At 32.0% G+C, this 27,500-nt stretch overlaps 1 protein-coding gene across 1 annotated transcript in view; it reads left to right on the forward strand.

Moving 5' to 3' along the window:
* ccdc80l2 (coiled-coil domain containing 80 like 2) overlaps positions 1–27,500 on the forward strand; it is a 49,266-nt gene that overhangs the window by 7,733 nt on the left and 14,033 nt on the right. Inside the window, exons 2-8 of the mRNA XM_061966371.1 lie at positions 3,540–3,875; positions 9,732–9,820; positions 9,897–10,067; positions 17,239–17,390; positions 17,446–17,718; positions 23,568–23,838; positions 27,014–27,161. Of these exons, the coding sequence (XP_061822355.1) occupies positions 3,623–3,875; positions 9,732–9,820; positions 9,897–10,067; positions 17,239–17,390; positions 17,446–17,718; positions 23,568–23,838; positions 27,014–27,161 (1,357 nt within the window). The 5' untranslated portion in view covers positions 3,540–3,622. The remainder of the gene's footprint in view (positions 1–3,539; positions 3,876–9,731; positions 9,821–9,896; positions 10,068–17,238; positions 17,391–17,445; positions 17,719–23,567; positions 23,839–27,013; positions 27,162–27,500) is intronic.

Consider the following 27,500-nt stretch of genomic DNA (forward strand, 5'->3'; position numbering starts at 1 on the left):
TAGTACAGAGGAACGTATCCAACCAAGTCTTGTCCTCCCAGAAACTCTTCTGAAATTCTTCCAGTCCAGTTCCTCCACTTCCTGCTCGTCATTACTTGTTGGATTATGTTTCACAATTGCTATTGACACTTTGAGTTGTGTTTACAATCACTTCCTGTCCCGGCGCTCTTGTTTTGTCAGTGTTTCCTGTTTGCTCTCTTTGTTTTGAAGCACCTTTACTTTCTGTTCCATGTGCTGCCAGCGCACCTGTTGCTCCTTTGATTAGTCCTATTGACTTCCACCTGTGTCGCTCCTTTGATTAGTCCTATTGACTTCCACCTGTGTCGCTCCTTTGATTAGTCCTATTGACTTCCACCTGTGTCGCTCCTTTGATTAGTCCTATTGACTTCCACCTGTGTCACTCCCTTGATTAGTCCTATTGACTTCCACCTGTGTCGCTCCTTTGATTAGTCCTATTGACTTCCACCTGTGTCGCTCCTTTGATTAGTCCTATTGACTTCCACCTGTGTCGCTCCTTTGATTAGTCCTATTGACTTCCACCTGTGTCACTCCTTTGATTAGTCCTATTGACTTCCACCTGTGTCGCTCCTTTGATTCGTCCTATTGACTTCCACCTGTGTCGCTCCTTTGATTCGTCCTATTGACTTCCACCTGTGTCACTCCTTTGATTAGTCCTATTGACTTCCACCTGTGTCGCTCCTTTGATTAGTCCTATTGACTTCCACCTGTGTCGCTCCTTTGATTAGTCCTATTGACTTCCACCTGTGTCGCTCCTTTGATTCGTCCTATTGACTTCCACCTGTGTCGCTCCTTTGATTAGTCCTATTGACTTCCACCTGTGTTGCTCCTTTGATTAGTCCTATTGACTTCCACCTGTGTCGCTCCTTTGATTAGTCCTATTGACTTCCACCTGTGTCGCTCCTTTGATTCGTCCTATTGACTTCCACCTGTGTCGCTCCTTTGATTAGTCCTATTGACTTCCACCTGTGTCGCTCCTTTGATTCGTCCTATTGACTTCCACCTGTGTCGCTCCTTTGATTCGTCCTATTGACTTCCACCTGTGTCGCTCCTTTGATTAGTCCTATTGACTTCCACCTGTGTCGCTCCTTTGATTCGTCCTATTGACTTCCACCTGTGTCGCTCCTTTGATTAGTCCTATTGACTTCCACCTGTGTTGCTCCTTTGATTAGTCCTATTGACTTCCACCTGTGTCGCTCCTTTGATTCGTCCTATTGACTTCCACCTGTGTCGCTCCTTTGATTAGTCCTATTGACTTCCACCTGTGTCGCTCCTTTGATTAGTCCTATTGACTTCCACCTATGTCGCTCCTTTGATTAGTCCTATTGACTTCCACCTGTGTTGCTCCTTTGATTAGTCCTATTGACTTCCACCTGTGTCGCTCCTTTGATTAGTCCTATTGACTTCCACCTGTGTCGCTCCTTTGATTAGTCCTATTGACTTCCACCTGTGTTGCTCCTTTGATTCGTCCTATTGACTTCCACCTGTGTCGCTCCTTTGATTAGTCCTATTGACTTCCACCTGTGTCGCTCCTTTGATTAGTCCTATTGACTTCCACCTGTGTCACTCCTTTGATTAGTCCTATTGACTTCCACCTGTGTTGCTCCTTTGATTAGTCCTATTGACTTCCACCTGTGTCGCTCCTTTGATTAGTCCTATTGACTTCCACCTGTGTTGCTCCTTTGATTAGTCCTATTGACTTCCACCTGTGTCGCTCCTTTGATTAGTCCTATTGACTTCCACCTGTGTCGCTCCTTTGATTAGTCCTATTGACTTCCACCTGTGTTGCTCCTTTGATTCGTCCTATTGACTTCCACCTGTGTCGCTCCTTTGATTAGTCCTATTGACTTCCACCTGTGTCGCTCCTTTGATTAGTCCTATTGACTTCCACCTGTGTCACTCCTTTGATTAGTCCTATTGACTTCCACCTGTGTTGCTCCTTTGATTAGTCCTATTGACTTCCACCTGTGTCGCTCCTTTGATTAGTCCTATTGACTTCCACCTGTGTCACTCCTTTGATTAGTCCTATTGACTTCCACCTGTGTCGCTCCTTTGATTCGTCCTATTGACTTCCACCTGTGTCGCTCCTTTGATTAGTCCTATTGACTTCCACCTGTGTCGCTCCTTTGATTAGTCCTATTGACTTCCACCTGTGTCGCTCCTTTGATTAGTCCTATTGACTTCCACCTGTGTCACTCCTTTGATTTGTCCTATTGACTTCCACCTGTGTCGCTCCTTTGATTCGTCCTATTGACTTCCACCTGTGTTGCTCCTTTGATTCGTCCTATTGACTTCCACCTGTGTCACTCCTTTGATTAGTCCTATTGACTTCCACCTGTGTCGCTCCTTTGATTAGTCCTATTGACTTCCACCTGTCAGATCCTTCTTCCTCTGAGATTTGTTCCGTGTGAGGAATACATTTGGTTTTTACTGTTCCCTGCATTCCAAAGTCAACTGTGGGCCATTTATTTGTAAAGCCCCTACTCACAATCCACTCCGTCAGTAAAGCAAGGCTCCACTTTAAAAAAAAATAAAAATGCGTTAGCTTGATGCTAATATACATAGGCTTTGCCATCGACATGCTTCTGATTAGCATTAGCGATTTTACACGGCGATTCCAACACCTTCGGAAGTCTTAATGAAAAGTACAACTAATATGCACGCTACAAACAAACCGCTGCTGTGTAACAAGTCCAATACTTCGAGTATTAACACTTTGTAGGGTACGACAAAAACTGTAGTGGCAACTTATTGTCGTATTTGGAAATGATAACACGACAATTATAAAACGAGAAATAACTGGACAGCAGTTATCATAATCAGCTCGTTTTTAAATCAAACACAATTTAATATTTATCAACACACACAAAAGAACCAACATTTGGTGTTGTTTAGTACCAGGTACTGGGAACCGGTACCGGTATCGATTGAAATGTGAACGGTACCCATCCATACTCTTGCAGCCTGTTTGGATGCGACTAGTTCGTTGATCGTTCCATGAATGACTTTACGCTTTCTTTTCTCTGACTGAACTTTCAGGAAAATGTCCGAAATGGGATAAGGAACAAATGCTTACATTTTGGGGATGATCCGGATCACCGTCTAGATTCAGGATTCACCCTCTAAGAGCTTTTTTAGTTCATCTAGTAGGGTTGAATAAGGGTTAAGGTCCCCACTTTTACAGAAACAGAAGGTTGTGTGTGTGTGTGTGTGTGTGTGTGTGTGTGTGTGTGTGTGTGTGTGTGTGTGTGTGTGTGTGTGTGTGTGTGTGTGTGGGTTTGTGGGTTTTCCCGCCTCAAAGGCTTTGAAGCAAAATTCCATCCATGTTAACGAGCCCGGGGTATAATGTGAACCAGGAGTGTGTGTGTGTGTGTGTGTGTGTGTGTGTGTGTGTGTGTGTGTGTGTGTGTGTGTGTGTGTGTGAGGGGTGGGGGTGTCTCCTGTCTGCTGACTTGAGGGTCTCAAGTCTTTCTCATTCCTGATGTTTTCCACCTAACAAGCACGACTTGAACCCTCTGCAGATTCCGACCGGGATTCAAACCATGGAAGCTTCTTGAGTTCTTTGTGACTGAAGCCGGTGTTTAGGACCAGGATCTGGACCAGGATGTTCTGCAGCTTTCACTCGCCCTGGCTCTTGCTGGCTCTGTGGAGTCTCTGTCGGCCCAGCTGGCAGATCACGTGGCCCGGCAGCAAGACCAAGAGCCAGCTGGACCCCAACGTGAAGGACTGGGGAGACTATTCGGACCTTCCAACCGGAACGGAGCTGGGACTTGGCTTGGATGAGGACAGACGACATGGAGACAAGACCGAAGACTTGGGTCTTGCGCCTGAGTTGGATTTTCTCTCTGATTTTGCAGGCAAGTAAACGAACAGAAGTGTTCGCATGGCCTCAGAACCAAATTCTGGGCCAGCATACCCAAGACTTTTAAAGGGCTTTAGTCATAATTTGTGCGCTTACAAACTTCTCTATACTTCTCCAGACTTAATCTGTTTATTTGATACAAGCTGCGTATCCGCTAACCCTAAAAATGCGCAAAACCTAAATATCACAGCGAGAAAATCTCCGCGGAAATTTTGATGGACCCGCTATCTGGGGGTCGGTAGATACTTTTAAGATGGTGCAGAGTATCGAAATCCATGAGTTTTAGGCGTAACCGTACAAGATTAGCTAAAAAGCTTGCCTGAAACGTTAGCATGCTAACATTAGCATGCTGGCATTAGATGAAGGCAAACTTCCAAGATGGCGCCAAGTATCGAAAATCATAATTTTTAGGTTTAAACACACAATTAGCTAAAAACTAGCAAAAAACGTTGGCATGCTAAAATAGGAGACGTTAGCATAAATCCAAGGTGGCGGCAAGTATCAAAAATCATTATTTTTAGGTATAACCATACAAAATTAGCTACAAAGCTAGCAAAAAAAATGTTAGCATGCTAACGTTAGCATGCTGACATTAGATGAAGGCAAACTTCCAAGATGGCGCCAAGTATCGAAAATCATAATTTTTAGGTTTGAACACACAATTAGCTAAAAACTAGCAAAAAAACGTTGGCATGCTAAAATAGGAGACGTTAGCATAAATCCAAGGTGGCGGCAAGTATCAAAAATCATTATTTTTAGGTATAACCATACAAAATTAGCTACAAAGCTAGCAAAAAAATGTTAGCATGCTAACGTTAGCATGCTGGCATTAGATGAAGGCAAACTTCCAAGATGGCGCCAAGTATCGAAAATCATAATTTTTAGGTTTAAACACACAATTAGCTAAAAACTAGCAAAAAAACGTTGGCATGCTAAAATAGGAGACGTTAGCATAAATCCAAGGTGGCGGCAAGTATCAAAAATCATTATTTTTAGGTATAACCATACAAAATTAGCTACAAAGCTAGCAAAAAAATGTTAGCATGCTAACGTTAGCATGCTGACATTAGATGAAGGCAAACTTCCAAGATGGCGCCAAGTATCGAAAATCATAATTTTTAGGTTTGAACACACAATTAGCTAAAAACTAGCAAAAAAACGTTGGCATGCTAAAATAGGATACGTAAGCATAAATCCAAGGTCGCGGCAAGTATCAAAAATCATTATTTTTAGGTATAACCATACAAAATTAGCTACAAAGCTAGCAAAAAAATGTTAGCATGCTAACGTTAGCATGCTGGCATTAGATGAAGGCAAACTTCCAAGATGGCGCCAAGTATCGAAAATCATAATTTTTAGGTTTAAACACACAATTAGCTAAAAACTAGCAAAAAACGTTGGCATGCTAAAATAGGAGACGTTAGCATAAATCCAAGGTGGCGGCAAGTATCAAAAATCATTATTTTTAGGTATAACCATACAAAATTAGCTAAAAAGCTAGCATGCTAATTTTAGCATGCTAATACAAGATACGTTAGCATAAATCCAAATTGGTACCAAATGTCAAAAATCATTGTTTTTAGGTAACAACGTATAACCTTAGCTAAAAAGCTAGTAGAAAACTGTTTTTAAACTTGCGAATAATTTTTTTACTGAAGAAAATGTTTTTTTTTTACTTGCAAATATTTTCTTTAATTGTATAAAATCTATACTCTAATCGTTTTTTTTTTTTTTTTAATGATTTTTTAATTGATTTTTCTTACATTTTTTAAACTTTGTAATCATTTTTTTTAATTGCAGAAAATAGTTTTCATACTTGAAAATCATTTTTTAAACTTGCAGAACATAGTTTTTTTTAAACTGGGGAATCGTTTATTTAATTGCACAAAATATTTTTTTTAAACTTGCCAATTGTTTTTTGCTTACAGAAGTTTTATTTTTTTTTACTTACAAATCTTTTTTTTCCATACATTTTTGAATCGTTTTTTTTATTTTGCAGATTTATTTTTTAATTATTTGCAAATCTTTTTTTTTTTAATTGCAGAAAATGTTTTAATACTTGAATCTTTTTCCTTTTTTTTTTTTTTTAAATTAAAATAAATTGTTATTTTATACGTAAGAATCGTTTTTTGATTTAATTTTTATTTCTTTTTTAATTGGGAATCGTTTTTTTTTTTATTTGCAGAAAATAATTTTTTTAAACTTGCCAATTGTTTTTTTGCTTGCAAATCATTGTTTTTTCCATACATTTTTGAATCGTTTTTTTTAACTTGCAGATTTTTTTAAACTATCATTTGCTAATCTTTTTTTTTTAAATTGTAGACATTTTTTTAATACTTATTTTTACTTGGGAATCGTTTTTTTAATTGCAGAATATAGTTTGTTTTAACTTGCCAATTGTTTTTTACTTACAGGAAATTGTTGTTGGTTTTTTTTTTTTTTTACTTGCAAATCGTGTTTTTGTTTCCAGAAAATAGTTTTTTTTAAACTTTTTTGAATAGTTTTTTTACTTGCAGAAAAATAAATAAATAAATAAATATATATATATATATATATATATATATATATATATATATATATATATATATATATATATATATATATATATTTGCAAGTTATTTTTTCATACTTGTAGAAAATTGTTTTTTATACTTGAATCGTTTTTTTTTTTTTAATATAATTTAATTTTTTTGTAATTAAGAATCGTTTTTTTAAATTGAAGAATTTGTTGTTGTTGTTGTTTTTTACTGGGGAAGTCGTTTTTTTTTTAATTTTAGAAAATTGTTTTTATACAATTAGAATTGTTTCTTTTAAATTGAAGAAAACTGTTAATTTTTTTAGTTGCAAATAGTTTTTTGGGTTGTTAAATATTTTTTTTAGTTGCAAATCATTTATTTAGAATAGAATATAATAGAATAGAATAGAAAGTATTGATCCCTGGGGGAAATTCAGCACCACAGTTCGCTCACAATAGACAATAAACACTTAGGTATTTTTTACATGTGAATAATATAAATACAGTCTATTATACAGCATTATTCACATGTGAATAACATAAATACAGTCTATTATACAGCATTATTCACATGTGAAGAATATAAATACAGTCTATTATACAGCATTATTCACATGTGAATAACATAAATACAGTCTATTATACAGCATTGTTCACATGTGAATAATATAAATACAGTCTATTATACAGCATTATTCACATGCGAATAATATAAATACAGTCTATTATACAGCATTATTCACATGTGAATAATATAAATACAGTCTATTATACAGCATTATTCACATGTGAATAACATAAATACAGTCTATTATACAGCATTATTCACATGTGAATAATATAAATACAGTCTATTATACAGCATTATTCACATGTGAATAACATAAATACAGTCTATTATACAGCATTATTCACATGTGAATAATATAAATACAGTCTATTATACAGCATTATTCACATGCGAATAATATAAATACAGTCTATTATACAGCATTATTCACATGTGAATAATATAAATACAGTCTATTATACAGCATTATTCACATGTGAATAATATAAATACAGTCTATTATACAGCATTATTCACATGTGAATAATATAAATACAGTCTATTATACAGCATTATTCACATGTGAATAACACAAATACAGTCTATTATACAGCATTATTCACATGTGAATAATATAAATACAGTCTATTATACAGCATTATTCACATGTGAATAATACATTCAAGTAATTAATTGCAGAAAAGAGTTTCTATACTTTTTTGTGTGTTTGTGGAGTTTTGGCAGTAAGGTGAAGGTGTGAAGGAACATTACTGATTTGATATATATATATATATATATATATATATATATATATATATATATATATATATATATATATATATATGTATGTGTGGGAAAAAAATCACAAGACTATTTCATCTCTACAGGCCTGTTTCATGAGGGGGGGTTCCCTCAATCATCAGGAGATTTTAATGGGAGCATTCACATACCATGGTTTATATAGGGCACAGAGTGGGTGGGTACAGGCTGGCCTAGGGGCGTGGTGATTGGCTCATGTGTTACCTAGGAGGTGTTTCCGTCTGTGGCGGCATGCTGTTACAATTTCGCTGCGCTTGTTGAGGGATGACAGGTCTGGACGGTAAATAATAAACAGTTTCTCTTTCAAGCATAGGTTGCATCTTTTATTACCACTATTGTAAGGTGTGCTGGATGCAAGAATTTGCCATGTTATTGAATATTCAACATTATTGTCTTTGAGGTCCCAAATGTGTTTGCTGAGTTCTGTGGTATTCCGCAGGTTTTGGTTCCTGAAAGAAGCCTTGTGATTGTTCCATCTGGTTTTGAACTCTCCCTCGGTTAATCCTACATATGTGTCGGATGTGTTAATGTCCTTGCGTATTACCTTAGATTGGTAGACAACTGATGTTTGTAAGCACCCCCCGTTGAGAGGGCAATCAGGTTTCTTTCGACAGTTACAGCCTTTGTTGGTTTTGGAGTCGCTCTGTCTGGGGGCCGACGGCTCATTTGCAATTGTTTTGTTGTGGTTTGAGATAATTTGTCGTATATTGTTCATGCAGCTGTAGCTCAATTTAATGTTGTTCTTGTTGAATACTTTTCTTAGGGTGTTATCTTTGGGAAAGTGTTTGTCAATCAGATTGAGGAATTTGTGTCCAATGTTAGTTGAGACGTTTTTGCTGTATGGGGGGTTGTACCAGATGATGTCGTTTCGTTTTCTGTTCTTTTTTGGTTGGTTTCCTGGCGTGGGTTCATAGGTGAGGGTGAAATTGTATCCGCTTTCATCAAGGGCTTTTTGGTACGGGGGGGTTGCTTGGTCAAATTCAGCTTTGCTAGATGACAGCATCGATAGCCTTTTATTGATTCCGGTAGGTATTCTTTTCGTGGTGGTGGGTGGGTGGTTGCTGTCATGGTGCACGTATTGGAGTGTTGTGTTGGGTTTCGTGAATGGTTGGTAGCTGTTATTTCTCAGGTTGAAAGTGACGTCAAGGAAGTTGACGGTTTGCTTGTTGGCTTCAATCGTGATCCGTAGGCCGTTCTCTTTGAAAATTTGGCATATGCGCTTCTTGGTATTCTCGCTGCTCCTTGGCGAGGCGCGACACACTGCCAGTCCGTCATCACGGTAAATACCAAGGTTCAGATTGAGGCTAGCGAGCTGGGAGAGGAGGAAACTCCCAACGAGTTCACACGTTTCTGCTCCGTGGACACAAATTCCTCAATCTGATTGACAAACACTCTCCCAAAGACAACACCCTAAGAAAAGTATTCAACAAGAACAACATTAAATTGAGCTACAGCTGCATGAACAATATACGACAAATCATCTCAAACCACAACAAAACAATTGCAAATGAGCCGTCGGCCCCCAGACAGAGCGACTCCAAAACCAGCATGCCGCCATAGACGGAAACACCTCCTAGGTAACACATGAGCCAATCACCACGGCCCTACGCCAGCCTGTACCCACCCACTCTATGCCCTATATAAACCATGGTATGCGAATGCTCCCATTAAAATCTCCTGATGATTGAGGGTACCCCCCCTCATGAAACAGGCCTGTAGAGATGAAGTAGTCTTGTGATTTTTTTTCCCACACATACATATATTGCGCTCTACTACGGTATCGAGCACTATTTTTTGGATAACCTTATTAAGACATATATATATATATGTATATATATATATACTGTATATATATATATATATATATATACATGTATATATATATATATATATATATATATATATATATATATATATACATATATATATATATATATACATGTATATAAAATGTTTTTTTTGTGCAGGTAAAAAGCGTCTGTGGGTGATCACGGCGCCCTCGCACCAGGACCACTACCTGCGCATGATGGAGAAGCAGCTGGAGGACATGGACCAGGTCCTTTATGTCCTTTATGTCCTTTAGGTCCTTCGGGTCCTTCAGGCGACGCGCTGATGTTGTCTTTCTCCTCTAGAAGTTTCTGAACTGCCGCCTGGCAGAGCGAGACACGCTGCTGGTCACCATCGTGCAGAACGCCATGATGGAGGGCAGGATCCAGAAGACCAGCGCCCAAGGAGACGCCACGGTGGAGACCCTGGACCCCGACACCGTCACCAGACTGCTGCACTACCTGCAGCTCACGCAGGTCAGCGCCCGCTTTAAAGTAGTCCGTGTGCAGCTTGAGTCGGTCGTTGTCTACGTCCTTGCTCGCAGTCTGGGGCTGCACGAGTGCTGCGCTTCATTTAGCAAAAACATTCCATTCCAACGTTGAAGGTTTCTTTAACATTCTTCATGGAGAAGCGCAAGATGGTTGCCCAAGGGCACTAAGGCAGTGTAGGACAGCAATGGTGTTCACACTGGATGGTGACATTTTCAACACGATTTTGGACATTTTTCAAAATGAACCACAGCTCTCCAGTGCCAACAGCACTCGTGCAGCCCCACACAATGACGCCACACTTGCTACTCACTTCTGCTGCCAACTACTGGGACTCATGTCTTATACAAGCTTTACACTGACTACTCTGAAAAATATTCACATTTCCATTCAAGTCTGGAATGGACTTATACTGTCTTTAAGTTGAAGTGGAGTGGTATTTGTTTGTATTTGTGGTATTTTTGAAGTAGTTCAAACACTGCAGAGGAACGTTAGCACCTAGCTAGCTATGTTTTAACACAATAACTCCTTTTTTCCTAAAAAATTTTTAAAAAAATAAAAAAAAATTCCACAAAATATTTGACTTTCATCATGTAAAATGGCATAGTTTTTATTTTGATTTTGATTTTTTTTAATGTATATTTCTACTCAATTCTTGCTAGATAACTTTTTTCTCACAGTATTGCATTTTTCTTTAAAAAAAAAAAATAAAAAAAAAAATAAAAATTAAAAATCCACAATACATCTGAATTTAATCTTGTAAAATGGTATAATTTTTTTTGTACATTTTTCTCTAAATATTCCCCAAGAACTTTTTGTACAATGACTTTTTTTTTTTTTTTAAACAAACAAAAAAAAGAGTCAGAAAAGTCAGAATATTCCTAAAATTCTTGCTGGATAACTTTTTTTCTCATACTATTGCATTACAAAATAAATAAATAAATAAAATTAAATAAAAAATTATAATACATCTGACTTTAATCCTCTAAAATTCTAAAAAAAAAACAAAAAAAACTTTTTTTCATAATTTATTTGACTTTAATAATATAAAATTACATAATTTTTCTCAGACTATTCCTACAAAGTCTTGTATAAAAAGTTTTTCTCACAATTTCACAATTCCCCCCCCCCCCCCCCCCCCCAAAAAAAATTATGACTTTTTAAAAGAAACCCAAGAAAACTTTCTTTTTTTAAAATAATTATACTCAAGTCTTGCTGGATAACTTTTTCCTCACAAAAAACAACAACAAAAAAACAACAAAATAAACAATACATCTGACTTTAATCTTCTCAAATGTTTTGCTAGATAACTTTTTCCTCACAATATTGCAACTTTTTTTTTTTCTAAAAAACAACAACAACAACAACAACAACAAAAAACACTCAAATGATGACTTTTTAAAAGAAACTCAAAAAACGTTCTTTTTTAAAATAATTCTACTCAACTCTTGCTGGATAACTTTTTCCTCACAAAAACAACAACAAAAAAACAACAAAATAAACAATACATCTGACTTTAATCTTCTAAAATGCTGTACCTTTTTTGTGCCTTTTTAACTTTTTTTTCTTCAAAATATTCCAGCATAATTCTCATACTTTTCTCATAAAATATTACTAACTTTTTCTAAAAATGAAAAAAAAAAAAAAAAAAAAAAAGGCAGAATATTTGTTTGTTGGATAACTTTTTCCTCACAATATTGCAACTTTATTTTTCTAAAAAAACAAACACATTTTTTTTTATAAAACTCTTTCACAACACATCTGAATTTAATCCTCTAAAATGTTATACTTTTTTGTGAATTTGTAACTTTTTTTCTCAAAATATTCCAATATAATTTTTGTACGATGACAACTTTTCTCACAAAATATTACTAACTTTTTCTAAAAAAAAAAAAAACAGTCAGAAAAGTCGGAATATTCCTAAAAGTTTTGCTACATAACTTTTTCCTCACAATATTGCAACTTTTTTTTCTAAAAAAAAAATAAAAATAAAATAAAAACACTCTTTCACAACACATCTGACTTTAATCCTCTAAAATGTTATACTTATTTCTTCTGCATTTTTAACTTTTTTTTCCAAAATATTCCAGCATAATTCTCATACGATGACAACTTTTCTCACAAAATATTACTAGCTTGTTCTAAAAAAACAAAACTAAAAAAACAGTCTGAAAAGTCAGAATATTCCTAAAATTCTTGCTAGATAACTTTTTTCCTTTTCAATATTGCATTAAAAAAAAAAAAAAATAATAATAATCCCCATACATCTGACTTTAATCCTCTAAAATACTAAAAAAAAAAACCCAAAAAAATACTTTTTTTCATAATGTATTTGACTTTAATCTTGTGAAATTACATAAGTTTTTCTTGTAAAATAAAATTGTTTTTTTTCCCAGACTATTCCTACAAAGTCTTGTATACCCCCCCGCCCTCAAAAAAAAGATGACTTTTTAAAAGAAACCCCAAAAAACTTTCTTTTTTAAAGATATTTCTACTCAATTCTTGCTGGATAAATTTTTCCTCAAAAAAAACAAAACAAACAAAGTCAGAAAAGTCAGAATATTCCTAAAAGTTTTGCAAGATAACTTTTTCCTCACAATATTGCCACTTTTTTTTTTCTAAAAAAACCCAAAAAAACCCCACTCTTTCACAACACATCTGACTTGAATACTCAAAAATTCTAAAAAAAAACCTAAAAAATAAAAAAATGATTTTTTTTTTTCATAATATATTTGACTTTAATCTTGTAAAATTACATAATTTTTTCTTGTAAAATACAATTGTTTTTTTCTTAGACTATTCCTACAAAGTCTTGTATAAAAAGTATTTCTCACAATTTCACAATTTCCCCCCCCCCTTAAATGATGACTTTTTAAAAGAAACCAAAAAAAAAGTCTTTTAAGAAAATATTTCTACTCAATTCTTGCTGGATAACTTTTTCCTCACAAAAAATAACAACAAAAAAACAAACAAAGTCAGAATATTCCTCAAAGTTTTGCAAGATAACTTTTTCCTCACAATATTGCAACTTTTTTTTTATATATAAAAAAAAAAAAAAAAGGTTATACTTTTTTCTTGTGCATTTTTTAACTTTTTTTTCTCAAAATATTCCAACATAATTCTTGTACGATGACAACTTTTCTCACAAAATGTTACTAACTTTTTCTCAAAAAAAAAAAACAGTCAGAAAAGTCGGAATATTCCTAAAAGTTTTGCTACATAACTTTTTCCTCACAATATTGCAACTTTTTTTTCTAAAAAAATAAATAAATAAATAAATAAAAACACTCTTTCACAACACATCTGACTTGAATCCTCTAAAATGTTATACTTTTTTCTTCTGTATTTTAAACTTTTTTTCCTCAAAATATTCCAGCATAATTCTCATACGATGACAACTTTTCTCACAAAATATTACTAGCTTGTTCTAAAAAAACAAAAACAAAAAAAAACAGTCTGAAAAGTCAGAATATTCCTAAAATTCTTGCTAGATAACTTTTTTCCTTTTCAATATTGCATTAAAAAAATAAAAAATAAAATAAATTCCCCATACATCTGACTTTAATCTTCTAAAATTCTAAAAAAAAATAAAAAAAAATTCATAATATATTTGACTTTAATCTTCTAAAATTACATATTTTTTTCTTTTAAAATAAAATTGTTTTTTTCTCAGACTATTCCTACAAAGTCTTGTATACAATTTTTTTCTCACAATTTCACTATTTCTCCCCCCCAAAAAATGATGACTTTTTAAAAGAAACCCCAAAAAACTTTCTTTTTTAAAGATATTTCTACTCAATTCTTGCTGGATAAATTTTTCCTCACAAAAAACAAAAAAAACAAAACAAAGTCAGAAAAGTCAGAATATTCCTAAAAGTTTTGCAAGATAACTTTTTCCTCACAATATTGCCACTTTTTTTTTTCTAAAAAAAACCCCCCCAAAAACACTCTTTCACAACACATCTGACTTGAATACTCAAAAATTCTAAAAAAATAAAAAAATAAATAAAAAAATGATTTTTTTTTTCATAATATATTTGACTTTAATCTTGTAAAATTACATAATTTTTTCTTGTAAAATACAATTGTTTTTTTCTTAGACTATTCCTACAAAGTCTTGTACAAAAAGTATTTCTCACAATTTCACTATTTCCCCCCCCCTAAAATGATGACTTTTTAAAAGAAACAAAAAAAAAAGTATTTTAAGAAAATATTTCTACTCAATTCTTGCTGGATAACTTTTTCCTCACAAAAAATAACAACAAAAAAACAAACAAAGTCAGAATATTCCTCAAAGTTTTGCAAGATAACTTTTTCCTCACAATATTGCAACTTTTTTTTTATATATAAAAAAAAATAAAAAGGTTATACTTTTTTCTTGTGCATTTTTTAACTTTTTTTTCTCAAAATATTCCAACATAATTCTTGTACGATGACAACTTTTCTCACAAAATGTTACTAACTTTTTCTCAAAAAAAAAAACCAGTCAGAAAAGTCGGAATATTCCTAAAAGTTTTGCTACATAACTTTTTCCTCACAATATTGCAACTTTTTTTTCTAAAAATAAATAAATAAAATAAATAAAAACACTCTTTCACAACACATCTGACTTGAATCCTCTAAAATGTTATACTTTTTTCTTCTGTATTTTAAACTTTTTTTCCTCAAAATATTCCAGCATAATTCTCATACGATGACAACTTTTCTCACAAAATATTACTAGCTTGTTCTAAAAAAACAAAACTAAAAAAAAACAGTCTGAAAAGTCAGAATATTCCTAAAATTCTTGCTAGATAACTTTTTTCCTTTTCAATATTGCATTAAAAAAATAAAAAATAAAATAAATTCCCCATACATCTGACTTTAATCCTCTAAAATTCTAAAAAAAAAAAAAAAAAAAAAATTCATAATATATTTGACTTTAATCTTGTAAAATTACATATTTTTTTCTTTTAAAATAAAATTGTTTTTTTCTCAGACTATTCCTACAAAGTCTTGTACACAATTTTTTTCTCACAATTTCACTATTTCTCCCCCCCCAAAAATGATGACTTTTTAAAAGAAACCCCAAAAAACGTTCTTTTTTAAAGATATTTCTACTCAATTCTTGCTGGATAACTTTTTCCTCACAAAAAAACAACAAAACAAACAAAGTCAGAAAAGTCAGAATATTCCCAAAAGTTTTGCAAGATAACTTTTTCCTCACAATATTGCCACTTTTTTTTTTATAATAAAAATAATTATAAAAAAATGTAATATTTTTTTCTTGTGCATTTTTTTAACTTTTTTTCTCAAAATATTCCAACATATTTCTTGTACGATGACAACTTTTCTCACAAAATATTACTAACTTTTTCTAAAAAAAAACAACCCAAAACAGTCAGAAAAGTCAGAATATTCCTAAAATTCTTGCTGGTTAACCCAAGAAAACTTTCTTTTTTTAAATAATTATACTCAATTCTTGCTGGAGAAACTTTTTCCTCACAAAAAACAACAACAAAAAAACAACAAAATAAACAATACATCTGACTTTAATCTTCTCAAATGTTTTGCTAGATAACTTTTTCCTCACAATATTGCAACTTTTTTTTTCTTCTAAAAAACAACAACAACAACAACAACAAAAAACACTCAAATGATGACTTTTTAAAAGAAACTCAAAAAACTTTCTTTTTTAAAATAATTCTACTCAACTCTTGCTGGATAACTTTTTCCTCACAAAAACAACAACAAAAAAACAACAAAATAAACAATACATCTGACTTTAATCTTCTAAAATGCTATACCTTTTTTGTGCCTTTTTAACTTTTTTTTCTTCAAAATATTCCAGCATAATTCTCATACTTTTCTCATAAAATATTACTAACTTTTTCTAAAAATGAAAAAAATAAAATAAAAAAAAGGCAGAATATTTGTTTGTTGGATAACTTTTTCCTCACAATATTGCAACTTTATTTTTCTAAAAAAACAAACACATTTTTTTTTATAAAACTCTTTCACAACACATCTGAATTTAATCCTCTAAAATGTTATACTTTTTTTGTGAATTTGTAACTTTTTTTCTCAAAATATTCCAATATAATTTTTGTACGATGACAACTTTTCTCACAAAATATTACTAATTTTTTCTAAAAAAAAAAAAAAACAGTCAGAAAAGTCAGAATATTCGTAAAGGTTTTGCTACATAACTTTTTCCTCACAATATTGCAACTTTTTTTTCTAAAAAAAAAATAAAAATAAAAAATAAAAACACTCTTTCACAACACATCTGACTTTAATCCTCTAAAATGTTATACTTTTTTCTTCTGCATTTTAAACTTTTTTTTCAAAATATTCCAGCATAATTCTCATACGATGACAACTTTTCTCACAAATTATTACTAGCTTGTTCTAAAAAAACAAAACTAAAAAAACAGTCTGAAAAGTCAGAATATTAGTTAAAAAAAGTATTTCTCACAATTTCACAATTTTTTCCCCCCCTTAAATGATGACTTTTTAAAAGAAACCCAAAAAAAAGTCTTTTAAGAAAATATTTCTACTCAATTCTTGCTGGATAACTTTTTCCTCACAAAAAATAACAACAAAAAAACAAACAAAGTCAGAATATTCCTCAAAGTTTTGCAAGATAACTTTTTCCTCACAATATTGCAACTTTTTTTTTATATATATAAAAAAAAAAAAAAAGGTTATACTTTTTTCTTGTGCATTTTTTAACTTTTTTTTTCTCAAAATATTCCAACATAATTCTTGTACGATGACAACTTTTCTCACAAAATGTTACTAACTTTTTCTCAAAAAAACAACCCAAAACAGTCAGAAAAGTCAAAATATTCCTAAAATTTTTGCATGAAAATGTATTCATTTATTTTTTTTTTCCCTCAAATAAAAAAAGTACTTTCAAGAACCAGAGCGCCGCTTCAGCTTTCATGGCGTCACCTTTACCGGCAGTGTTGAAGGCAAAACACGTCTCTGCTTGCAAGTGCTCTGTGTGTGTGTTGACTCACATGCTCTTTTTACCAGCAGTGACATTTTGTCCATTAAAAAAATAAAAAGTACCGGTATTTTGTGTGGTATACAATAGTACAATACTGCTGCTATCTGACCGATACCTACAAGCAGTATGGGACTGGGACCTGGTATCACCAATCACATCTTTCAGGACCAAGCCTTCAACATGTTGGTCCTGAAAAAAAACCTGCGAGTCAGCGAGCGCTTCCCCTACCCGGTGCGTGTGGCGGCCATCTTGGAAGTCATCGACCAGCTGCCCGCCAGGAAGCTGGAGAAGATCACCAGGAGGGGATCCAGGATAAGGTAAACGCCTCAAGGTGGTCCCGGGAGCGTCTGACGCCATCTTTTGTTCCGGCAGCTGCGGAGGCGGCCGGAGGAAGAAGGTTCGGGTGACGAGGAGGAGGATGAAGAAGAGGATCACGCCCAGGCCGAGTCACGCCAGCTCAATGGTCGCCTCGCAGAGGAGGAAAGCCGCCCTGAGGAGCAAGATCCAGGACATCCTCAGCGGGAGGTCCAGGTTCGTCATCCGTAAGGCGCCCAGCACCGGCAGGAAGTCCGGCGGAGGCAAACAGGAAGTGGCGAGGGAGAGGGCGCACGTGTCGGCGGGAAAACATGAAGAGAAGAACCAAAGGTGATTTGTTTATACATTACATTTTTAAACAATGGACTTCAAAACACTGAATTTTGAAACACAACATTTTAAAACACTGAATTTTTATACATTAAATAGTTTAACCCTGAATTTTAAATAATGCATTTTTAAACACATTTTGAAACACTGAATTTTTATACACTGAATTTTAAAACACTGAATTTGTATACCCTGAATTTTAAAACACTGAATTTTTTTACACAATGAATTGAAAATACTGAATTTGTATACACACAATTTTGAAACACTGAATTTTTATACACAAAATCTTAAAACACTGATTTTTTTACACAATGCGTTTAAAATACTGTATTTTTATACCCTGAATTTTAAAACTCTGAATTTTTTTACACAATTAATTTAAAATACGGAATTTTTATACACACAATTTTAAAACACTGAATTCTTTTACACAATTAATTTAAAATACTGATTTTTTATACACACAATTTTGAAACACTGAATTTTTATACCCTGAATTTTAAAACACTGCCTTTTTAGACATTAAATAGTTTCACCCTGAATTTTAAATAATGAATTTGTAAACACAACATTTTGAAACACTGATTTTTTATACACTAAATTTTAAAACACTGAATTTTTGTACACACAATTTTAAAACACTGAATTTTTATACTTTAAATAGTTTAACCCTGAATTTTAAATAATGCATTTTGAAACACATTTTGAAACACTGAATTTTTATACACTGAATTTTAAAACACTGAATTTTTTTACACAATGAATTTAAAATACTGAATTTGTATACACACAATTTTGAAACACTGAATTTTTATACCCTGAATTCTAAAACACTGAATTTTTATACATGAAATAGTTTCACCCTGAATTTTAAATAATGCATTTTTAAACACAACATTTTGAAACACTGAATTTTTTTACACAATTAATTTAAAATACTGAATGTGTTGGCCCTGCGATGAGGTGGCGACTTGTCCAGGGTGTACCCCGCCTTCCGCCCGATTGTAGCTGAGATAGGCTTCAGCACCCCCCGCAACCCCGAAGGGAATAAGTGGTAGAAAATGGATGGATTCATTTTTATACACACAATTTTGAAACACTGAATCTTTATACCCTGAATTTTAAAACACTGAATTTTGATACATTAAATAGTTTCACCCTGAATTTTAAATAATGAATTTTGAAACACTGAATTTTTATACACTGAATTTTAAAACACTGAATTTTTGTACACACAATTTTAAAACACTGAATTTTTGTACACACAATTTTAAAACACTGAATTTTTGTACACACAATTTTAAAACACTGAATTTTTATACATTAAATAGTTTCACCTTGAATTTTAAATAATTAATTTTTAAACACAACATTTTGAAACACTGAATTTTTATACACTAAATCTTAAAACACTGATTTTTTTTACACAATGCGTTTAAAATGCTGTATTTTTATACCCTGAATTTTAAAACTCTGAATTTTTTTACACAATTAATTTAAAATACGGAATTTTTATACACACAATTTTGAAACACTGAATTTTTATACCCTGAATTTTAAAACACTGAATTTTTATACATTAAATAGTTTCACCCTGAATTTTAAATAATAAATTTGTAAACACAACATTTTGAAACACTGAATTTTTATACACTAAATCTTAAAACACTGAATTTTTTACACAATGAATTTAAAATACTGAATTTCTATACCCTGAATTTTAAAACACTGAATTTTTTTGCACAATTAATTTAAAATACGGAATGTTTATACACACAATTTTGAAACACTGAATTTTTATACCCTGAATTTTAAAACACTGAGTTTTTATACATTAAATAGTTTCACCCTGAATTTTAAATAATGAATTTGGAAATACAACATTTTGAAACATTGAATTTTTATACACTGAATTTTAAAACACTGAATTTTTGTACATTAAATAGTCCCACCTTGAATTTTAAATACTTAATTTTTAAACACAACATTTTGAAACACTGATTTGTTATACATTAAATGGTTTCACCCTGAATTTTAAATAAATAATTTTTAAACCCAACATTTTGAAACACTGAATTTTTAAACACTAAATCTTAAAACACTGAATTTTTTTTACACAATGGATTTAAAATACTGAATTTTTATACCATGAATTTTAAAACACTGAATTTTTTAACACAATTAATTTAAAATACAGAGTTTTTATACACACAATTTTGAAACACTGAATTTTTATACCCTGAATTCTAAAACACTGAATTTTTATACATGAAATAGTTTCACCCTGAATTTTAAATAATGAATTTGTAAACACAACATTTTGAAACACTGATTTTTTATACACTAAATTTTAAAACACTGAATTTTTGTACACACAATTTTAAAACACTGAATTTTTATACATTAAATAGTTTCACCTTGAATTTTAAATACTTAATTTTTAAACACAACATTTTGAAACACTGAATTTTTATACTTTAAATAGTTTAACCCTGAATTTTAAATAATGCATTTTTAAACACATTTTGAAACACTGAATTTTTATACACTGAATTTTAAAACACTGAATTTTTTTACACAATGAATTTAAAATACTGAATTTGTATACACACAATTTTGAAACACTGAATTTTTATACCCTGAATTTTAAAACATTAAATTTTTATACATGAAATAGTTTCACCCTGAATTTTAAATAATGCATTTTTAAACACAACATTTTGAAACACTGAATTTTTTTACACAATTAATTTAAAATACTGAATGTGTTGGCCCTGCGATGAGGTGGCGACTTGTCCAGGGTGTACCCCGCCTTCCGCCCGATTGTAGCTGAGATAGGCTTCAGCACCCCCCGCGACCCCGAAGGGAATAAGTGGTAGAAAATGGATGGATTAATTTTCATACACACAATTTTGAAACACTGAATCTTTATACCCTGAATTTTAAAACACTGAATTTTGATACATTAAATAGTTTCACCCTGAATTTTAAATAATGAATTTTGAAACACTGAATTTTTATACACTGAATTTTAAAACACTGAATTTTTGTACACACAATTTTAAAACACTGAATTTTTGTACACACAATTTTAAAACACTGAATTTTTATACATTAAATAGTTTCACCTTGAATTTTAAATAATTAATTTTTAAACACATTTTGAAACACTGAATTTTTATACACTAAATCTTAAAACACTGATTTTTTTTACACAATGCGTTTAAAATACTGTATTTTTATACCCTGAATTTTAAAACTCTGAATTTTTTTACACAATTAATTTAAAATACGGAATTTTTATACACACAATTTTGAAACACTGAATTTTTATACCCTGAATTTTAAAACACTGAATTTTTATACATTAAATAGTTTCACCCTGAATTTTAAATAATAAATTTGTAAACACAACATTTTGAAACACTGAATTTTTATACACTAAATCTTAAAACACTGAATTTTTTACACAATGAATTTAAAATACTGAATTTCTATACCCTGAATTTTAAAACACTGAATTTTTTTGCACAATTAATTTAAAATACGGAATGTTTATACACACAATTTTGAAACACTGAATTTTTATACCCTGAATTTTAAAACACAGAGTTTTTATACATTAAATAGTTTCACCCTGAATTTTAAATAATGAATTTGGAAATGCAACATTTTGAAACATTGAATTTTTATACACTGAATTTTAAAACACTGAATTTTTGTACACACAATTTTAAAACACAGAATTTTTATGCATTAAATAGTTTCACCCTGAATTTTAAATACTTAATTTTGAAACACAACATTTTGAAACACTGAATTTTTATACTTTAAATAATTTAACCTTGAATTTTAAATAATGCATTTTGAAACACATTTTGAAACACTGAATTTTTATACCCTGAATTTTAAAACACTGAATTTTTATACACTGAATTTTAAAACACTGAATTTTTTTTACACAATGAATTTAAAATACTGAATTTGTATACACACAATTTTGAAACACTGAATTTTTATACCCTGAATTCTAAAACACTGAATTTTTATACATTAAATAGTTTCACCCTGAATTTTAAATAATGCATTTTTAAACACAACATTTTGAAACACTGATTTTTTTTACACAATTAATTTAAAATACTGAATGTGTTGGCCCTGCGATGAGGTGGCGACTTGTCCAGGGTGTACCCCGCCTTCCGCCCGATTGTAGCTGAGATAGGCTTCAGCACCCCCCGCGACCCCGAAGGGAATAAGTGGTAGAAAATGGATGGATTAATTTTCATACACACAATTTTGAAACACTGAATCTTTATACCCTGAATTTTAAAACACTGAATTTTGATACATTAAATAGTTTCACCCTGAATTTTAAATAATGAATTTTGAAACACTGAATTTTTATACACTGAATTTTAAAACACTGAATTTTTGTACACACAATTTTAAAACACTGAATTTTTGTACACACAATTTTAAAACACTGAATTTTTATACATTAAATAGTTTCACCTTGAATTTTAAATAATTAATTTTTAAACACAACATTTTGAAACACTGAATTTTTATACACTAAATCTTAAAACACTGATTTTTTTTACACAATGCGTTTAAAATACTGAATTTTTATACCCTGAATTTGAAAACTCTGAATTTTTTTACACAATTAATTTAAAATACGGAATTTTTATACACACAATTTTGAAACACTGAATTTTTATACCCTGAATTTTAAAACACTGAATTTTTATACATTAAATAGTTTCACCCTGAATTTTAAATAATGAATTTGTAAACACAACATTTTGAAACACTAAATTTTTATACACTGAATTTTTGTACACACAATTTTAAAACACTGAATTTTTATACATTAAATAGTCCCACCTTGAATTTTAAATACTTAATTTTGAAACACAACATTTTGAAACACTCATTTGTTATACATTAAATAGTTTCACCCTGAATTTTAAATAATTAATTTTTAAACCCAACATTTTGAAACACTGAATTTTTATACACTAAATCTTAAAACACTGAATTTTTTTTACACAATGGATTTAAAATACTGAATTTTTATACCCTGAATTTTAAAGCACAATTTTTTTTTACACAATTAATTTAAAATACAGAATTTTTATACACACAAATTTGAAACACTGAATTTTTATACCCTGAATTTTAAAACACTGAATTTTTATACATTAAATAGTTTCACCCTGAATTTTAAATAATTAATTTTTAAACACAACATTATACACTCATTTTTTTTACACAATTAATTTAAAACACTGAATTTTAAAACCCTTTTAATTTTGAAACATTGCATTTTTATACATTGAACTTTAAAACACTAAATTCTTTATACACTGACTTTTTATAAACTGAATTTTTACACAATGAATTTAAAACACATCATTTTTATGTACTACATTTTGAAACACTACATTTTATAACAATTAATTTTTATACATTAAATTGCTTTACTCTGAATTTTTAAACACAAAGTTTTGAAACACTGAATTTTTATATGCTAACTTTTAAAATTCTGAATTTTAATCCTGCTAACACTTTTTTTTTCCAAACATTTTTTTAGTTTATATATTTTTTTAAATTAATTTCACAAAATTGCAACACCCAAAAAATCATCAGCATAAATTGAGTGTAAAAACCCAAGTTTGGTACTGAAGACACAAATGTCCTCCACAGTAGACAAGTCAGACAAGTCTTGATAAAAGTCACAAACGAGATAAAGAAGACGTGATGACATTTTGGGGATGATCCGGATCACCGTCTGATGACTTCCTTCCAATGCGTCTCTACTTTCCCATGTGGTTGTTTTGAAGGCCTGACACGTCTTTAGCTGAAGGCTCTAACAAGTGGGCGGAGGAGAAGGTGAAAGAAGAAGAGAGAAACAACAAGGAAGAGACAAACAACAAGGAAGAGAACAGCAACAAGGAAGAGAAGAACAACAAGGAAGAGAAGAAGGGCAAAGGGAAGAAGGGAAAGAAAGGGAGGAAAAGAAAAGGAAATAAGTCCAAACAGGAAGTGAGTGAGAAGGACAAAACTGCCTTGAAGGACTTTTTGGCGACTTTCAAGGGCAAACGAAGGTTAATGGTAAGAACGCACCTTGATTGTTTGTTTACTATTCTTTGTTTACTCTTGTTTTGCTTACTCTTGTCAGCTGATTGTTTGTTTACTCTTTTTTGTTTACTCTTGTTTTGCTTACTCTTGTCAGCTGATTGTTTGTTTACTCTTTTTTTGTTTACTCTTGTTTTGCTTACTCTTGTCAGCTGATTGTTTGTTTACTCTTGTCAGCTGATTGTTTGTTTACTCTTCTTTGTTTACTCTTGTCAGCTGATTGTTTGTTTACTCTTTTTTGTTTACTCTTGTTTTGCTTACTCTTGTCAGCTGATTGTTTGTTTCCTCTTATCCACTGATTGTTTGTTTACTCTTGTTAGCTGATTGTTTACTCTTGTTTGTTTACTCTTGTCAGCTGATTGTTTGTTTACTCTTGTCAGCTGATTGTTTGTTTACTCGTATCCACTGATTGTTTATTTACTCTTGTCAGCTGATTGTTTGTTTACTCTTATCCACTGATTCTTTGTTTACTCTTGTCAGATGATTGTTTGTTTACTCTTATCCACTGATTGTTTGTTTACTCTTGTCAGCTGATAGTTTGTTTACTATTTTTTGTTTACTCTTGTCAGCTGATTGTTTGTTTACTTGTATCCACTGATTGTTTACTCTTGTCAGCTGATTGTTTGTTTACTCTTATCCACTGATTGTTTGTTTACTCTTGTCAGCTGATTGTTTGTTTACTTGTATCCACTGATTGTTTGTTTACTCTTGTCAGCTGATTGTTTGTTTACTATTTTTTGTTTACTCTTGTCAGCTGATTGTTTGTTTACTCTTATCCACTGATTGTTTGTTTACTCTTGTCAGCTGATTGTTTGTTTACTATTTTTTGTTTACTCTTGTCATCTGATTGTTTGTTTACTCTTCATTGTTTACTCATATCAGCTGATTGTTTGTTTACTCTTGTTTTGCTTACTCTTGTCAGCTGATTGTTTGTTTACTCTTGTCATCTGACTGTTTGTTTACTCTTGTTAGCTGATTGTTTACTCTTGTTTGTATACTCTTGTCAGCTGAATGTTTACTCTTGTTTGTTTACTCTTGTCAGCTGATTGTTTGTTTACTCGTATCCACTGATTGTTTGTTTACTCTTGTCAGCTGGTTGTTTGTTTACTCTTTTTTGTTTACTCGCATCCACTGATTGTTTGTTTACTCTTGTCAGCTGATTGTTTGTTTACTCTTTTTTGTTTACTATTGTCAGCTGATTGTTTATTTACTTTTCTTTGTTTACTCTTGTTTGCTTACTCTTGTCAGCTGACTGTTTGTTTACTCTTGTCAGCTGATTGTTTACTCTTGTCAACTGATTGTTTGTTGACTCCTGTCAGCTGGTTGTTTGTAGACTCTTGTCAGTTGTTTACTCCTGTTTGTTTACTCTTGTCAACTGATTGTTTGTTTACTCCTGTTTGTTTACTCTTGTCAGCTGATTGTTTGTTTACTCTTTTTTGTTTACTCTTGTTTTGCTTACTCTTGTCAGCTGATTGTTTGTTTACTCTTTTTTTGTTTACTCTTGTTTTGCTTACTCTTGTCAGCTGATTGTTTGTTTACTCTTGTCAGCTGATTGTTTGTTTACTCTTCTTTGTTTACTCTTGTCAGCTGATTGTTTGTTTACTCTTTTTTGTTTACTCTTGTTTTGCTTACTCTTGTCAGCTGATTGTTTGTTTCCTCTTATCCACTGATTGTTTGTTTACTCTTGTTAGCTGATTGTTTACTCTTGTTTGTTTACTCTTGTCAGCTGATTGTTTGTTTACTCTTGTCAGCTGATTGTTTGTTTACTCGTATCCACTGATTGTTTATTTACTCTTGTCAGCTGATTGTTTGTTTACTCTTATCCACTGATTCTTTGTTTACTCTTGTCAGATGATTGTTTGTTTACTCTTATCCACTGATTGTTTGTTTACTCTTGTCAGCTGATAGTTTGTTTACTATTTTTTGTTTACTCTTGTCAGCTGATTGTTTGTTTACTTGTATCCACTGATTGTTTACTCTTGTCAGCTGATTGTTTGTTTACTCTTATCCACTGATTGTTTGTTTACTCTTGTCAGCTGATTGTTTGTTTACTTGTATCCACTGATTGTTTGTTTACTCTTGTCAGCTGATTGTTTGTTTACTATTTTTTGTTTACTCTTGTCAGCTGATTGTTTGTTTACTTTTATCCACTGATTGTTTGTTTACTCTTGTCAGCTGATTGTTTGTTTACTATTTTTTGTTTACTCTTGTCATCTGATTGTTTGTTTACTCTTCATTGTTTACTCATATCAGCTGATTGTTTGTTTACTCTTGTTTTGCTTACTCTTGTCAGCTGATTGTTTGTTTACTCTTGTCATCTGACTGTTTGTTTACTCTTGTTAGCTGATTGTTTACTCTTGTTTGTATACTCTTGTCAGCTGAATGTTTACTCTTGTTTGTTTACTCTTGTCAGCTGATTGTTTGTTTACTCGTATCCACTGATTGTTTGTTTACTCTTGTCAGCTGGTTGTTTGTTTACTCTTTTTTGTTTACTCGCATCCACTGATTGTTTGTTTACTCTTGTCAGCTGATTGTTTGTTTACTCTTTTTTGTTTACTATTGTCAGCTGATTGTTTATTTACTTTTCTTTGTTTACTCTTGTTTGCTTACTCTTGTCAGCTGACTGTTTGTTTACTCTTGTCAGCTGATTGTTTACTCTTGTCAACTGATTGTTTGTTGACTCCTGTCAGCTGGTTGTTTGTAGACTCTTGTCAGTTGTTTACTCCTGTTTGTTTACTCTTGTCAACTGATTGTTTGTTTACTCCTGTTTGTTTACTCTTGTCAGCTGATTGTTTGTTTACTCTTCTCAGCTGATTGTTTGTTTACTCTTGTTTGTTTACTCTTGTCAGCTGATTGTTTGGTTACACTTGTCAGCTGGTTGTTTGTTTACTCTAGTCAGCTGATTGTTTGTTTACTCTTGTTTGTTTACTCTTGTCAGCTGATTGTTTGTTTACTCTTGTCAGCTGATTGTTTGGTTACACTTGTCAGCTGATTGTTTGTTTACTCTTGTTTACTCTTGTCAGCTGATTGTTTGTTTACTCTTGCTTGTTTACTCTTGTCAGCTGATTGTTTGTTTACTCTTGTCATCTGACTGTTTGTTTAGTCTTGTCAGCTGACTGTTTGCTTACTCTTGTTTGTTTACTCCTGTCAGCTGATATCGACGCCCACCACAGACACAAGCTTGTACGTGCAGCAGCGTGCTGAGAACCAGCAGCATCACTGCCAGCTGGCGCTCAGGCAGGTTACCGTGGCGACCATGGTGGGCGAGGGCGTGCTGACGCTGCAGCAGCACCAACTTGGTAGGACCACCTGGCATATTTCTCTCTCCTAAAGTCTTCATTTCTCTCTCCTATTCCTGCACTAAAGTCTTCATTTCTCTCTCCTATTCCTGTACTAAAGTCTTCATTTCTCTCTCCTATTCCTGCACTAAAGTCTTCATTTCTCTCTCCTATTCCTGTACTAAAGTCTTCATTTATCTCTCCTATTCCTGCACTAAAGTCTTCATTTATCTCTCCTATTCCTGCACTAAAGTCTTCATTTCTCTCTCCTATTCCTGTACTAAAGTCTTCAGTCGCCAGGATTTTACTGTCAAATTAAGATTTTGACTTAGTTTTTTTTTTTTTTTAGATTTTTGATGA

This window comes from Nerophis lumbriciformis, linkage group LG11 (genome assembly GCF_033978685.3).
Source record: "Nerophis lumbriciformis linkage group LG11, RoL_Nlum_v2.1, whole genome shotgun sequence".
NCBI lineage: Eukaryota > Metazoa > Chordata > Actinopteri > Syngnathiformes > Syngnathidae > Nerophis > Nerophis lumbriciformis.